Source organism: Schistocerca serialis, chromosome 3 (genome assembly GCF_023864345.2).
Source record: "Schistocerca serialis cubense isolate TAMUIC-IGC-003099 chromosome 3, iqSchSeri2.2, whole genome shotgun sequence".
Taxonomy (NCBI): Eukaryota; Metazoa; Arthropoda; class Insecta; order Orthoptera; family Acrididae; genus Schistocerca; species Schistocerca serialis.
Genome location: NC_064640.1, coordinates 71642752 through 71660096, shown reverse-complemented (window position 1 = coordinate 71660096; position 17345 = coordinate 71642752). Strand labels below are relative to the sequence as shown.

The 17345-nt window shown below is 39.8% G+C and overlaps 1 protein-coding gene across 1 annotated transcript in view; it reads right to left on the bottom strand.

Annotated features, from left to right (window-relative positions):
- Positions 1-6095, bottom strand: part of LOC126469724 (transmembrane ascorbate-dependent reductase CYB561) — a 64499-nt gene extending 58404 nt beyond the window's left edge. Inside the window, exons 1-2 of the mRNA XM_050096915.1 lie at positions 5973-6095; positions 5099-5307 (exon numbers count right to left, since the gene is read on the bottom strand). Coding sequence (XP_049952872.1) covers positions 5099-5303 — 205 coding nt within the window. The 5' untranslated portion in view covers positions 5304-5307; positions 5973-6095. The remainder of the gene's footprint in view (positions 1-5098; positions 5308-5972) is intronic.
- Between the last annotated feature and the right edge of the window lie 11250 nt (positions 6096-17345).

Below are 17345 nucleotides of genomic sequence, written 5' to 3'. Positions count from 1 at the left end.
TTGGTTTAATTAATAGAATATGAAGCAATTGGTATAAAGAATAATTTTTCCAAACTTTCTGTAAAAGAAAGTCTGCTATCAAGACATTGCTTTTGTTCTATTACTTTATTTATGACTGAACGTTTCTAAAACTGAAGACACTCGTCCGTGCTCTGCACTGCTGTCGAGATCTGGCAACGTCGTTCTCTGTTCATTGGCTGACTGTGTTTTGTGACGTCAGATGCGCAGAACGAACCTAAACTCGGCTGCCAAGATATATGACGCGCACTTTAGTTATGCAAAACCCGTTCCCCACATGCCTATAATATTCTTCAGTACCAATATCACAATACTGTTTTATCCATTGTTGTACAGTGTGTTAAGGAACATAATATGCTCCAGACTGACACCTAATTAATTTCCTCCAGAAGAGCGATGACAGTCACATATAGCCTGTTGATAATGAGGCACACACATGGCTCAAGAATGTGGTTTGACAAATTGAGGTCATTCAGGTGATGATTGGTGTGTGGGGCACTCAACTGCACGGTCATCAGCACCCATACAAAGTCCCCAATTTTTTCACAGTCCCGTTTTGTACACAGTCAAATCTATTCACTGTCACGAATGATGATGAAATAATGATGACAACACAAACACCCAGTCCCTATGCAGAGAAAATCTGCAACTCGACTGGGAATCTAAATCCTGAACCCCATTATCCAGGACGTCGTTCAGGTATCTGACCCTGAATTTTGTAGTGCCGTTTCCTATTATAGAATGGGGTGATGACAGACATAGCTCAGCATAGACTGTCAATGCCAATGAATACTGCCACAAAATGTGAGAATAAGTACCTCACAAATGGTATTCCTTTTGGGTAAGGTGATCCTACAAGGCAGTTAAGCTGTTTAGTCTCTGCATGTGTCCAGACAAAGTGTAGGTCATTATGTCTTACTTTAAAAAAGAACTATGCTACCAATCACACTTTAGCACTTTACTACATTTGTAAAGCCAGCTCAGTGTCTAGAGCTGTTACTTGCTGACAACTCATTCAAATCCTTACACTAATGGTTTCCGTTTTTATCATGAGAACATTTGAAAGTATTTAAAAAGTGAAGAATAACTACTCTGTGCAATAAATGCAGGAAAATATAATATAGGTTAGAGTAATACTAGATACAGTTACAGAAAATAATAACTGTGTATAATTTCGTAGTATTATTCACACAGTCTTGTTCAATATGTATGATTGAGACAATGTGTGTACACTGAATGCTTTTATGTCATTTATCACCCAATACATTGTCTAAGTTCAGAAAGAAACTGCCTGGACAATAATATAAAATGATATGCATTTGTTTACTTGTTCCTTCAAAAGTTAGAGCCTAGTCACCTGAACCCTTTCACAAGAGTTACTTTTGAGTGGTCTCCAATCAATATATTATACTGCATTGTTCAGTTTCCAAAGTTTCATCCACCGACTGGATGCTCCAGCAGTAGTTCAGCAACCTGGGCTGGTTTAGATCAGGGCCACATGTTGCCGCAACAGTGTTTCTATACTTCTCGTAGGCTGACACTGTCAGTTTCGCATAGCCAATGGGATGAAAGTTTCATGTAACCAAAAAGAGGTGAGGGGAGAGGCAACGTATTTCTAGCACCGAAATTCAATTTGTCTTGCTCACTGTATTTTGGTATCCAAGTTACATGATCTACTTGCCTGTGATTACCACATGTGTATTCAATGAATTTGAATGCTTTAAGTGATTTGGTTCTGTATGGAAACCTGTATCATGGATTAATTGCCAAGAAATGAATATTTATCAAATGGGGTTAAAAATGGCTGACAGAATCAAAGGTTTCTGTCAATGGAATCACCTGAAGTGCAGCAAAAGCTGCCCTTCTCTAAATGTTCCAAAAGTAAATTAAAAATGAATACCATTCTACAATTTACTTATTTGTGGGTCTACGAGTAAATTTAAATTTACATGCTGAGAATTTGACTTGGTGAAGGAAGCTGGTTGACGAGAATTTTTATAGAGAAATTTGTGTCTAAGCATGTGCAAGACAGAACGAGAAACTTTATGAAGGGCAAATTGTTGATATCACTGAATCTCTGTGTGGCAAAACAGTTTCACAGATGGGGAAAAAATGCTGTTTTGCTGGTAACCAAAGAATATTTTGGTAGGGGCAGCGGCAATATAAGACTTTTTCTCCAAAAGGATGTTCCAACACTAACATGAATCACAAACTGATGTTTAAGGATGTGACGAAAGGTGTCCAAACAAATACTATAGACTGCGCATAGGCAGCTATTGAATGGTTCCTGCATGGCATAATGCTGCTGCAAATATTTGGCTGTCTTTCATAACTATGTCATTTACCATAATTTTTTTTATGTTCGGATGTGAAAGTTTGCTTGCTAGTTGTTGAAGCCAATGAAACAAAGCTAAAAAATCTGCTTGTGGTGGCAGACTGATCTATAGCTTAGCTTCAGGTCTATGTTAGATTGAGATATGACAGTGACTCAAAAATTAAATTATGTAATAATATTACTCTTCATAAATATTTTGTTTTTTCCCCAAACACATCATGAATTACTATGTTGTGGTTAGGTTTACTCTAATAACACAGAATAAATTGCTGCTAGCAAAATGAGCAGCAATTACATTTATCACCTTTATTGTCAAAAATGTTTCACTGTTCTATAAAGTATAATGATGTACTACAAGGTTGTTCTTAGGTTAGCAGGTACCAGTTAGTGAAACAAGGAGCAATTTAATTTATAATTCTCATTCACAGCAATGTTTCACTCTCTGTTCTGAATATAATTACTTCCAGCACTGTTGTATTTCTTTGTGTTGTCTGCTTGCTGCTCTTATTGACTATGTAGAACAGCTGACACATCCTCTCCTTACTGTGATACCTCACAGCAAGCAACTAGAAACATCGGCTACTGCCACTATTACATCTGCTAGAATATTAACTCATTACCATTGTTATTTATGTACCAACTTCGATATTATTTTGAAACTTCACTGTATAGTACTCTTCTGTGTGGCCAAAGTTCTAAGAGACTTTCTTAGTTTTAACCACAACTGTTATGAAGAGGAGAGCACTGCTGCTATGTAGCAGTCATGGCAGAGATTTAGTCTCTAATTACCAGAGGAGTTAGTGGAAGAGTATCAAGTCGCCAGCATTTGCAAGCCCAGTGCTGGGCTGAATCAAGTGAATGAGGGTTTAGGGCCTTTGTGCAAGGATTTTATAAAAGATCATCAGGTACTGACAATGGGTCCACTTGGATGTGGACAGTGGGTACAACATAGGTGGTGACCTGAGCATGAAAGTTTCCTTAATTGGCTGCGACAGTGTTAGTTTAGCAGACTTGTTCCAGTGACAGTGCTGTGTGGCGAGCCAATGGGGAGCCGAAGATGGCAATGATAACTACTGGCCATATCCACATTGCTTTCGTGCCTGTGGGGACTATCAGTTGATGGTGCTGCACTAGGCATTGGCTGTACCTCAACAGGACTGGGAAAGAGAGGTTGTAAGAGTTTATTAGTGAGATTACAACAGATGGGTGTGGGGGCCACACATGGTCACAGCTGTTATGGCTAGGAGGACCAAGCCTTTGAAGTATCTCAATCAGCTGAGACATTTCTTCATAATGTACACAGAAAATAGAATGTACCACACTGGAGTGCACATACACTAAAGAATTTGCTTTTAAGTCTCTCTTATTCATTAAATGCGAAGTACATTAAAAATAAGGTACACCATCTTGAAGTTGAAGTAACTGAAGTCCTGGAAAGTGCCACAGCCCCAAAAACTAACATAATAATATGGGGAGATATGAATATTAATGTAGTGGTTCAGAGTGAAATTAATAAACATTTTGAGCAATTCTGGTCTGGCATAGATAATAAACACTGAAACAAGGGTATCAAGAAGTTCAGCATCAGTTTTAGACCATCTACTTATAGATATTGACAGGGGAAAGTATTCATAAGAGATTGGCCTTTCAGATCATTACCATCAGATAATAATGCTAAAGACACTTTGTAAAACCTGCTAAACTGGAAAACCACAAAAGAATCTTCCTAGAACATAAGAAACCTACTTTTTCTAGGGCACTGGCAAAACAAACATGTGACAAAATGTGCATGGAAATTACTGTAAATGGAAAGTTCTTTAAATTCTGCGCATTGTTAAAATTAATTTTTGAAGAGAGACAGGACTGAGAAGCATAGCTGAATATGTACAGGCACGAATCAGTTTTCTGACTAGGTGAGTTGGTGCAAAGGGCACAGTAGCATCTTCATAGTCCAGGAGTCTCCAGCAAGTGTCACTGTGTTCAGCAATGAAGAACAAAAATGTGTTTAAAGAGTTACCCAAAATAAACTCAGTAACTCAAGGAAAATTGTACAATTGGGACCAACTGAATGTTGAAGTACAGCTTTCACAGCACTGACCTCATTTGAGAGGCTGGAGTTTCTCTGTCCAGCCATCCTGATTTGTCTTTTCCTAAGTCATGGGATGGGTCCTGAATCAAGCCGACAGCCTACTACTTGCCTTATCCTCAGACCAATCTGTCCTATCCCAGTAAAGGATGTGTTGCATATTTTGAGCTGTTTATTTTCATTTTATTACCTTCACAAAACCTGTATCACAGATGTGGCCCTTTGATGCTTAAAGATTATAAAATGTGTGGTGCTGTGGCATCTAAATCTTCAGTGGTGGTACATTTCAGTTTTCATCAATTTCACCAATTTGTTTTGCATACAGCACAAAGCCATTCCGATTGTCTAGACAGAGGAATAATAAAAGAGAAATTCAAACAGCAATTACCATTTAGTCATGTAACCACTGTAGTACATGTCCTTGGGTGATGTACAATGTATGTTCACTTACTAATATGTAAGGTGTCGCATGGAATAACGCCTTTATTGAAAACTTAACCATCAACGTCCTGTAAGTTTAAAATGGATCCTTCAGTTGATTAGTAACATTCTCATCTCTTGTCACTTTCAGTAAGTTGATTACATAACTACTGATGTTATGTCATAAGGTACATAGCATAAAAGTAAATATTTACAGTAGCTGCACCAAACACACTTACCATTTCCAAGCAAAAAAACCATTCCAATCAGCATCAACACAGGGTGCCAATTAAATTCAACTGATGGGTTTGAACGCCATGAAAATCCTCCTTTGTAGTAACCAGCCCAAACGACAACCATTACAACTGCTGCCGTTCCTGTAAGCTGAGCCAATCCATAAGCTAAAGTGAAGCCTTCTTTGTGATCATGATGAAGTGCCTCCATTTTTCTGTAACAGCAAAATATGCTTGAACCGCCAATTTACACGTTAAAGCAACTACAATAATGGCCTATGTTACGTCACAAAAATGTATGACGCCGGTACCGAACGGACTCTAAAATACCGTAAATCCTATTATTTATTTAAAGACTGCCATCTCAAACCAAAATTAAGAAAATCTGGACATGCGAGCTGATCCTCAAAGGTTCCGAGTTACACTACACGTACCACGTATATTTCATGTAGTGAAAAATGTTTTTGATGATTTTAATAACTCTAAATGGAGAACTACATTGCAGTTTGTACCTATAAGTTCATCAACAAATGATTCATACCGTACACCAGCATTTACAAGTGGCGGCGACTATGAGATAACAGCACAGAGAGTACATGTTTACTGAAGAATTACTACCAAAACAGTACTGTCTGCACTATACATATTTCGATAATCATACTACCAAACTAACTCTTGACTTTCAAATAGGGCTGTTGTTCAAGACATGTTACACATGTGATGAACTAAAGCTTATGCTATCTCTGTGGGCAACAGGTAGTCTATTGATCATACTGGTTTCAAACCATCATCAAAGACCGCGGGACGCTTCTCATTCAAATTCACGATTTCCAGGACTATCAAAACAAATGACAAATAATATCGCATATTATGGCCATACCTGTCACACGAAGTTTAATGCCCTTCTGCTCCTCACCGGCAACAGCTGGCGAACTGTCAATACTCCTAGACAGCACTGACATTAAAAATCGATCGAAGCACTGGCTTCTCTAGCTTCGTTTTTTCTGAAATGTCGTAGCCTTCTATATGACTTCTAGGAGGCCGTGACGTTAGTAGCTCTGATTTTGTCGTGAGAATAGCGGAGTTTTAAAGTTTAAAATCAATGTTCACTGGAAAATGACTTTTGTGTTTGCTGTGAGAAACTAAATTGTCAAGTTCTGTTATTTATCAAAGGTAAAGAATAGATTTGCTTCGCTGTGCAACAGATTGAAATCAATAGTTTGTAAAGAAAGGCTAATTTTTCTTCCAAATCCGTATATAATGCTTGGGATATTTATGATGGTCGAGATACGCATATAGGTTGAATTCTACGTATAATGATTTAACCTAAGACTCAAACTAAGGCTATGACACGACCGGGAAAGCGTCTGGCACAGTACTTTTTTGAAGTTGTTACGCTACACACAACTGAAAGTTCAGCATTGGATTTTAAACAATGTTATGTCATATGCAATTAATAATGAAAGATTAAATTGTTACACCAACTTTCACTCTGCTAAAAAGCGCGAAACTATATGCAACTGATTTATGTCTTACAGTCAACTGTCTTGGTTGTCCTCTAAGGATTTCTTCCGAAGTATTATCTGCACAAATGGAAGATGTCTTTACGATCACTCACATCAGCCACCGCGCCGAGTGTCAGCTTGGTTTGTGCGGATGATAAAGGAACTAAGCTACAGACAGTCCCTCGTGATGCTTCTTGCTGAAAAGTGCAGCCGTTCAGAGGATAATGAGACCTGTGGCCTCATGTTACACCTATGTCACATAAGTTAACTGGTAAAATTCTTACTCTCAAAACATTCCTCTAACACAGTTTCATATTTCAAAAAGAATACTTCCCTCTTGTATTTTCACTAAACCCTGTTGACCTACATTAGCTTTTTCTTTGTCTTACAATTTTCAGTTCTTTTTCATCGCATAAGTGATATCCACAAGTCTCATGGCTGTCTAGTTTTTATATCAACGCGAATTTTTTTTTAAACCAGAATATACTGTATCTAACAGAGATATTTTTAATACTAGTAGTGGCAATGAGCAACATGGAAACTCATTTGCTGCAAATCTTCATATTTTCTCGAATTTGTGTTTCAGGATGCTACTAGTTGTTAATCTATCACAGGCAACACAGAAATAGACACTGGCGTGTTTCAATAAAAACAAATACCTAGCGCATTCATTCTGGTTTGTAGTTTCATGCACGAATAATTGGTGTGACGAAACGAAAGCAATATTGCAATATCTTCAGCCTCAGTTCCATGACACATCACGACAAGCTTCAGTGGAACCCCAGAAAACCGATGAAAATTACAGCACTTTAGCCAATCAGCACTATAGTTATAGCTTCACTTCTACCAAAACATCCTCTATGGTTCTACTACTTTGATTATATATTTACAGTACTGTTTAGATGTCTTCCTGAGGTCAGTCGACAGCCTTCTGCCAAATTAAACTAGTCTGAAAGCTCAGCCTGAGTGCTCCGCAAACTCTGAAAACAACATTAAGAGAACTTTGTTCTCAGCTTAGGGCAACTCAATAGTAATACAGCAATGACAGTATTATCAGAGGTTCAGTTTGCACCTCCAATCATGCCACTTCTAGTTGCTGCAGTAGCATGATGATGTCACTTTCGATAAAAATCTCAGGAAAATTCAAAATGTGAAACTAACCCACTTATTCTATGTCAATGAGTTGGGAAAAATCGATAAGGAATTAGATGAAGCCTAATTGTCTTTAGTTAAAATGTCAGAAAAATAGTCCGAATGTCTTCTCTGATCAGTCCCATTTGAGTGTATGAGAACCGTATACAAGAGAGGGGAAACTAACAGCTCTTCCTGTCATATGAGAGATATCAGTCAGCAATGACCGGAATTTCTGTGCTGACTCCAGACATGAATGCGGCAGCTAGCGACCAATTATATAATAACAAATAGATAACTTACAGAACTGAAATGTGGACAATAGTGCCCCTTTATGCACAATTAAGCAGCAAAATAGACTCATACGCTCGATTCATGCAAAATGTAGCAGGTTTGAAATTAATTAACTGTTAATCATCTATACGAACGTGTTCCACGCCGTAATACAACAACAACCGACGACAGGGGACAAAGACCACTATAAATAAACTGTAAATATCTTACACGATTTTTCCTAGTTACATTGCAGTTTATGTTTTTAAATCTAAAAACTGCTTTGCTCTATCACGTTAATTTTTGTTGCGTACGGTACATAGAAATATTTTCAAGGTTAATTGCCGTCAGCTGGGGGTAACATTGCCCACTGGAGTTACTCTAATGGCTGCAGGTTAATTCTTTTTATCGATGTTGACGATGAGTCGTTTCTAGTGGTTCACAGCAACAGCAGTACTTCTGTTCTCATTCGTGTATAAACAGATGATTTTGAGGCCTACATACTTTTGCTGCTGCAGAATCGTACATTGTTTGGTAAACTACATTGATGATACTAATTCATCACGTATATAATCAAGACTGAAATCAGAAATGACTCTTTTATGCCATAAACGAATGTAAAAAGAGCACTGTGTAGTTTCACTTCTGTTGACAGTTTTTTTTTTTTTTCGTGTGTGTGGCTGCGTAACAGACAAATTTCTTGAAAAGAGTTTCACACCGTTTCTGAGGAAAGTGTGTGAACTGTACTTCTTTGATATGAAGATAGGCAGTGGTAAGGTATGGGTACCAAGATTTATCTACTTGACATGTGCATACAATTTGCGCAGTTTTGAAGAAGAACAGTCCCTTGACATTTCGAGTTTCAGTGGTAGGGCGTGAAGCAAGAAACCACACCACCAACTGTTATTTCTGTTATGACAGACACCACGACAATCTTCATCAAAACTCATGTATCTGTAAAATACCCAGAATCTCCCCAGTTTATAAACCAATTCAAAATGATCTTGTCACTTCTCCAATGACATCAACAGCCGCAGTTGACGAAGAGATGCAAGGAGACAAATGATTTTATATCTCTTTTCAACGTCTGTAACTCTAACTACTGACCTTTTGAAGATATTCAGGAGATAAATTATGCTAAATTTCGGGATCTCGTATGGGATTTAACACTAACAGAAGGCCAAGCAAAACAACTCTATTCACGTCATAAAAGAGATCAAGTTTTATGTGCACCAGGCACGACTTCGTACTTTCGACACAGCCGAGAGCTTGTGGCATTATTTGCTGCTGAACGAATGCCCAAAGTCGTACGTAAAGCCTCTGTGAGAACATAACGTGGAAGTGTGCGGCTGTTCATTGATTCATCTGAGTGAGACAAAACTGAAGGCGGTATAACTCCACAAGGGAAACATATCCATCAGCACTAGTTGGAGATTCTGACCACCTAAAAGCGAAATACGAAAGCAAGTTGCTAGGTCACTTTTTTGACAATATTACTATCGCTAGTATTTGCGGTGACCTGAAAATAATGACCATTCTCGTCTAGTGGGAATGCAGACAGTACTGCCGTTCTATCAGAAAGTGGGACAGCTGAAATGGAAACCATCCAACGTAAAGCAGAAATGGCCAATCGGAGATAAATTGCAGCCAGGGAACCAAAACGTCCATCATGCGCTGTTGTTAATTTCACTGGTGCGTATAAGGTTGGGGCTTATGAAGAGTTCTGGAAAGGAGCTAGACAAAGGTTTAGATGGATTTCGGTACCTGTGCAACAAGTTTCTGGGGTTGAGCCAAGTAAATGTGAAAGTAGGTGTGTTTGTAAGTCCTTAAATTCGGAAAATCATTGCCGACAGAGCCTTCCAAGACTTACTGAGTGGTGCTGAAAGTCATGAATTCAAGTCAGACGTAGTCAGCTTTCCTGGGAAACGTAAATGTGAAGTGTATTAGTGCTGAGTTGCAACTCGTCGCTCAGAAGACATCTTTTTGACTCGCATCTTGACTTCTTCCTTGAGAGCATAGGTTGAGGCAATGATGAACATAGCAAGCGTTTCTTTCGTGGATGGTTATGGAGTCACGTTACCACAATTGATGGAGTGCAGCGATATTGGCTGACTACTGCTGGACGCACCAGCATGACATCCCAAATGTTCAGTACGAACGCTAGTTTATAGTCAAGAAATTCAAACCAATAACACCTTAAATTGACGAAGTATGTGTACACTATCTGAACACACCTGTGTGCCCCGGACACACACGTGCAATGCGAAATTGACCACACGATGTCACGAGAGACGGACCCGCCAGTATAAGAATACGCTAGAACTGTTGTGTTGTCAGCAGAGAACCTGGGCCAGTTATTGGGCATCATCTGAGTAGCAAATCCATTAGGGATATTTCAACCTTTCTAAAGCTTACCAGAACGACTGTTGGTGATGTGACTGTGAAGCGGAAACGCGAAGGAGCAACCACAACTAAACCAAGACCAAGCGGACATTATGTACTGAGCATAGCCGAGGGTTGTTGTAAAAAAATCCCTTGAAATAAGCGACAGGAATCACTCGCCTGTTCCAAAGTGCTACCAGTAATTCACCTATGACAACGACTGTGCATACTGAATTAAAAAGAATGGGATACAATGGGTGAGCAGCTCTTCATAAGCTACACATTTCTGAAGCCAACGCTACGCAACGCTTGAGGTGGTGTAAGAAACGACATCACTGTATCGCGAATGACTGGAAACGAAAGATTTGGGGTGATGAATCACGCTATGCCTTGTGCCAATGTGAAGGAAGGGTTTGGGTTTGGCGAATGCCTGAAGAACTTCACGTGCCATTGTGTGTAGCGCCAACAGTGAAAAATGATGGATGGTGTCACGGCATGGCGGTGTTCTTGGTGCTTGGGGTGCGGTCCCCTAATTGTGTTTAATGCAACGCTAAATGCGGAAAGAGATGAACACATTTCACATATTGCGTACTACGTACAACAGAGGAAGAGTCTGGTGACAATGATTGTATCAGCGTGACCTGCACCCTCTCACAAAGCACCACGCGTGAGGCAATGCTTTGTGGACAATAAATGAAATGACCTGTCCATTCACACACTCTGAACTCAATGAAACACTTCTGGGATGAGTTAGAACGTTAGCTTCACCCTAGACTCCAACGTCACTACCTTTTCTGGTTTCGGCTGTTGGAGAAGAATGGGCTGCCATTCCTCCCCAGACATCCCGACACCTCACTGAAAGTGTGTCCAGCAGAGTTCAAGCCGTCATAATGGCAAAGGGTGTACACACCCCATATTAATGGCTACTAACAGTCATCTGCATACATTTGAGCAGATGGTATATGTATCTATTTTCTGTGTGTATTACACGCCACGCCATGTTAGTTAGTATTTCATTTAGTAATGGACTGAGTCGCCAAAAGTTACAGAAATAATTGTGTTGTGGCGTGATGCAACTTCACGGTCATTGATCACAGGTAATAGAACAGTTACACCCGTATGAGTCCAATACCTAGAACTAAGTCCAGGCACAGTGGCCGGTAAATAGCAAGCGAGAATCCAGCCAACACAGTAACCCGAAGAGTGTATGTGGAGTATGCAAGAGTGATCATCTCGTGATGCGATAGGAGCGCATCAAGGTAACAGTGAGGGAATATACACACGAATCTGTCTGTAATTTGTTGTCCCAATCTCCTTATGACGCCCCAGAGGCCACTGATTGGCGTCATGATCCCCTACATAGAGCCAGAGTTTGTTGGGTTGGGTTGGGTTGTTTGGGGGAAGAGACTCATCGGATTAGGGAAGGATGGGGAAGGAAGTCGACCATGCCCTTTCAAAGGAACCATTCCGGAATTTGTCTGGAGCGATTTAGGGAAATCACGAAAACCTAAATCAGGATGGCCGGACGCGGGATTGAACCGCCGTCCTCCCGAATGCGAGTCCAGTTTGCTAACCACTGCGCCACCTCGCTCGGTGGCCAGAGGTTGTGTCCGCCGCCTGGAGCACCGCTCCCAGTGTAAGCTGGCGGTGCGGAGGGCAACTTGTCGAAGAGTCTCTATCGCTGTCACTGTTGGATAAGGCATTTTGCCCCATTTGAACACGTATCAAGTATGATATTCTAATGTTGCCGCTAGATGAGATGCATGGCACAGGTGTAGACACGATATCTGAGCGGATTTTACACATAGGTGTGTAGTAAACATTCCAGCACGTCGTGGGTTAACCGACTTTAAAAGTGGAATGATACTCAATGCAAAACGCATGGTTCATAGCACATCAGAGATCTTTGCAGGTCGGCTAGGGGTATTACATATTTTTATTATATATCTAATTTTTTGATCTCAAAAAAATGGTTTAATGGCTCTGAGCACTATGAGACTCAACTGCTGAGGTCATAAGTCCCCTAGAACTTAGAACTACTTAAACCTAACTAACCTATGGACAACACACACTTCCATGCCCGAGGCAGGATTCGAACCTGCGACCGTAGCGGTCACGCGGTTCCAGACTGGAGCGCCTAGAACCGCACGGCCACTCCGGCCGGCTTTTGATTTCAGTATTCCCCTGCAGTGTTCAAGTTGTCGCTTACATGCCAACTAGGATCGTTGCTTCAGCAAAGGTTGTCTGTTCCTGTAGAACGTGCTGACAAACAGTCGCCATGCACCGCTGTGAGTACCAATAGGGAGCATGGGAGAGAAATCACGTATTTGCTGTCGGCTGTCACATGGAGCGTTGGATCCAGATGGCACTCTCTCTCTGGGACTGGGTTTCAGGTAGCAATGACGTCAAATCTCTCCTGATCTCCCAATTTCTCACACCTAGTTCCTACATTACAACATGTAATGTGTGGTTTTCATGAGCAATAAAAAGAGCGGAAATGATGTTTATGTTTATCTCTATTCCAGTTTTCTGTACAGTTCCGGAACTCTCGGAACCGAGGTGATGCAAAACTTTTTTTAATGTGTGTTGAATCCTGTACGTTGTCTTGGATGGTGAATGTTCTTCAGAGACAAAGGTATCGTCAGGAGAACCCCATGGAAGTATGATAGAGCAGCTCCTGTTTTCTGTATACATAAATGATCTGACGGATATTGTGAGCAGGAATCTGCGACAGTTTCCTGAAGGCACTATAATGAACGGGGAAGTGTAGTCGCAGCTGTGCAGAGTGATATGAGGGTAATTTCTATTTTTGTGATAAATCGCAACTTGCTCTAACTGCATGAAAATGTAAGTTAATGCCGATGAACAGGAAAGACAATCTTGTAAGGTTCGAATACAGTGCTAGTGCTGTGCTACTCGACACAGTCACTTCGGTGAAGTATCTAGGCGTAACGTTACAAAGCGACATAAAATGAAACGAGCACTTAAGGCTGGTTGTTGGGAAGGCGAATGATCGACTTTGATGTATGGGGAGGATTCTAGGGAAGTATCTGTAAAGGAGACCATATACAAAACATTTGTGCATCCCATTCTTGTGTACTTCTCGAATGTTTTGGGTCCCACCAGATCGAATTAAAGGAAGACATCGAAGCAATTCAGAGTCATAATGTACAGATTGCGGAACGATTCTACCGCTACCATCGTATATCTCGCATAAGGACTGCTAAGCCAACATAAGAGAAATCAGACCTTGTATGGAAGCATGTAGACAGTCGTTTTGATCCTCGCCCCATTCGCGAGAGGAACAGGAAAGGAAATGACCTGTCATGGTTTGAAGTGCCCTCTGCGATGCACTGTATGTGGCATACATATGTAAGTAGGCTGTTTATGTTTTCTTATTGGCAACGCTACGTAGCGCTCTGTATGAAAATCACTGGCTGTGCTATGTAAGTAGGCTGTTAATGTTTTCTTATTGGCAACGTTACGTAGCGCTCTGTATGAAAATCACTGGCTGTGCTGTGTGCGGTCTGTGGCTAGTTTGCATTGTTGTCTGCCATTGTAGTGTTGGGTAGCTGGATGTTAACAGCGCGTAGCGTTGCGCAGTTGGAGGTGAGCCGCCAGCAGTGGTGGATGTGGGGAGAGAAATGGCGGAGTTTTGAAATTTGTAAGACTGGATGTCATGAACTGCTACGTATATTATGATTTTTGAACACTATTAAGGTAAATACATTGTTTGTTCTCTATTAAAATCTTTCATTTGCTAACTATGCCTATCAGTTGTTAGTGCCTTCCGTAGTTTGAATCTTTTATTTAGCTGGCAGTAGTGGCGCTCGCTGTATTGCAGTAGTTCGAGTAACGAAGATTTTTGTGAGGTAAGTGATTTGTGAAAGGTATAGGTTAATGTTAGTCAGGGCCATTCTTTTGTAGGGATTTTTGAAAGTCAGACTGCGTTGCGCTAAAAATATTGTGTGTCAGTTTAAGCACAGTCATGTATAATTTTTCTAAGGGGACGTTTCATATGTCCACCCTTAGCCGAGGATACCTCACTGGAATCTTCTGATTTTTTTCCTTGTAGTTTGTGCAATTAGTGCAGCCTTTGTTTATTGCTAGCGCGTAATTGTAGAGAGAATTTCCTTTGTAGTTGCAGTCTTTCATTGTTGTTGTGGCATGCATGTAGATTTGCACCAAGTATTTCGCAGCTGCGCTTGCAATTAACTAGATATTATTTTCAGTGCTATGTTAATGTGTTTTCTTATTTTACTCTTCCAATTGTGTTTTTCTGTGTTATTGTGACAATAATGGCGTGTGAAAAACGTAATACTAGGCTCCAAAGTAAACTGAGAAATGACAGTGAAGACGAAAGCAGTGTGTTAGCGCCACCGAGTAATGAATTAACTAATGTTCAAAGTAGTAATTTGGTAATTGTGCATAGGGAAATGGAGCGGGTGGCAAATAATGGTGTGGACATTGAAACAATTAGTGAACAGGGAAGCATTGTCGATCGATCGGTCAGCAACAGTTCGCCTCAGGAATCCGAAATGACAGGACACAATATTGCAAATACTGTAGATTCAGGTTTTGGGTCCTCACCGTTTTCTCAAATAAGTGAAGACACATTTTCTGCTTGTCAAAATATGAATGTTGCCGGTGCAACTTCACTGCCGAAAAGCAATGAGGAACATGTTTCAGACACCAGTGCATTGTTATTACAGTTAATGCAACAAATGGGACAAAGACTACAAAAGTTAGACACAACGCTTGAACAAAATCAGAAACAAATAGGACAAAATCTTCATAAGTTAGACACAATGGAACAACACCAGAGACAAACACAGCAACTGTTAGACGCAATGGAACAAAATCTTCACACCACATTTGAACAAACACGTGAAGATTTAACTACTGAGTTACATAAAATCGAATCGAAATGTCAAAAAGTCTGTAATGATGTAAAAACACAACCTATTTTTTCGAGTCATGAAAATACATTACAGAATCACGAAGCAGCCATAAAAGAACTGCAAACTATTGTTCATGAAAATCATGAGACCTTGCAAGCTAAAATTGACTCAGTTTCATCTACCGATTCAGTTACGCAACTTGCAAAAATCTCAGGAAAACTTAAAGGACACAGTAGATACTCTGAAAATTGGTTCAGAAAGACACATGGAGGAAATTAGTTCATTATCAGAGAAAGTAGTTGAACTGTCGGATCAGCTAAGTAATTTATCTACGAAGGTAGATGATAATCTGAATGACACAAAACCGGTAGTCTTTAATGACACAGAAGAGTGTGAACAAATTAGGAAATTCAAACAAAATCAGAATCAAATTAATACGCAACACCAAAGAGAAATCCAGGAAGTACAAGATCAGCTGACACAGGTAATACAAGAATTACGTATTTCAGAGGACACTCGCGCCCCAATACGGGAAGACACACACTCAGATTCGGCATTATTACCTGGTTAGAAACAACATACTCTTCAAACGCTGCACTGTTGATGACAAGCTATGGGTACTTTGCAATCCAGACGATTTTGTTAATAAGCTCATTTGGTACATTAATTTCAGCTACGCACATTTTGGTCCACGAAAATGTTATCATATTCTTCGAACGACTTGTTATTTTAACAATATGGAAAAGAGAACTCAAAGAGTCTTATCTATTTGTAAACTTTGTCAAAAGGCGAAACCATCTACTATCGCACATCGTGCTCCGTTGTTTCCTATTATTCTTTCTAAATTAAAAGAATTTGCTGCTGTTGATCTCTTGGGACCTCTTGCCAGAACATCTAATGGATTTTCGTACGTTCTAGTCGCTGTTGAACTTACTTCAAAATTTGTTTCTTTCACACTGTTACGTAAAGCCACTGGACGGTCTGTATCCAATGCCTTTGTTAAAAATTTCTTACGTGAAGTTGGACACGTTAGTAAAGTCATTTCAGATAACGGACCACAATTCAGATCTGCTGTTTGGTCACGCATGCTTCGGAACCATAAAATCAAACCTGTTTTTATTTCATTGTACTCACCACATTGTAAGCCATCTGAACGGATTATGAAAAAAATCAATAAGCTTTGCAGACTTTATTGTCACAGAAAGCATCAGCATTGGGACAGATATTTACACTTATTTCAAAATGTGCTGAATGAAATGCCTCATGATTCCACTGCTTTACCACCTACTCTTGTACTGAAGAATGAAGAACCACCCAACAGAATCAGAGAGCTTGTACCTTTCCCGAATACACGTAAACTTCGACACAAAGACATAATTGATTTGGCTCTTAAAAATATAAAATCTGCAGCAGACAAAAGGAGAAAACTACACGGTAAAGCAAATGCAAAGAAACTGTATATTGGTCAGAAAGTTCTCATTAAAGCTGATTCATTGTCACATAAGAAGAAACACTTGAGTCACAAATTCTTTCTAGTTTACAATGGACCTTACAGAATCCGACGTATACCACATGATAATTGCGTTGAAGTTGAAACGCTGCGTACTAGGAAGAGTAAAGGTTTACACCACATTTCACATGTAAAACCGTTTATTGAAAGATAATCTACTTTTTAACTTTGTCTTTGCCATAAAACTTTTCACTTCACATTTCTAGTATGCATTGTCAGACTTAGATACTGTTACCATGCAACAATGTTTGAAGTTAAATATCCAATCAAGAACCAAGAGAACTTATTTAAACAGAAATTACGAATGCATTGTTATAGTGAACAGACGTCACAATGTTATTGTGTGTGTACATTCTTGCTTGTTAGTTGCACGATTACGTAACGACTATAAGGCTTAAATACTTAGAACATATACTGGTACTGCTAATGAGATTTTAATGCAACATTTTGGTTTACTTGAAAATACATTCTGGATTTAAAGTACTTTCTGTGAGATACCAGGTGACACAGTGGTTAGTTTATGTGACAGCTACACGATTGTATCATGACGC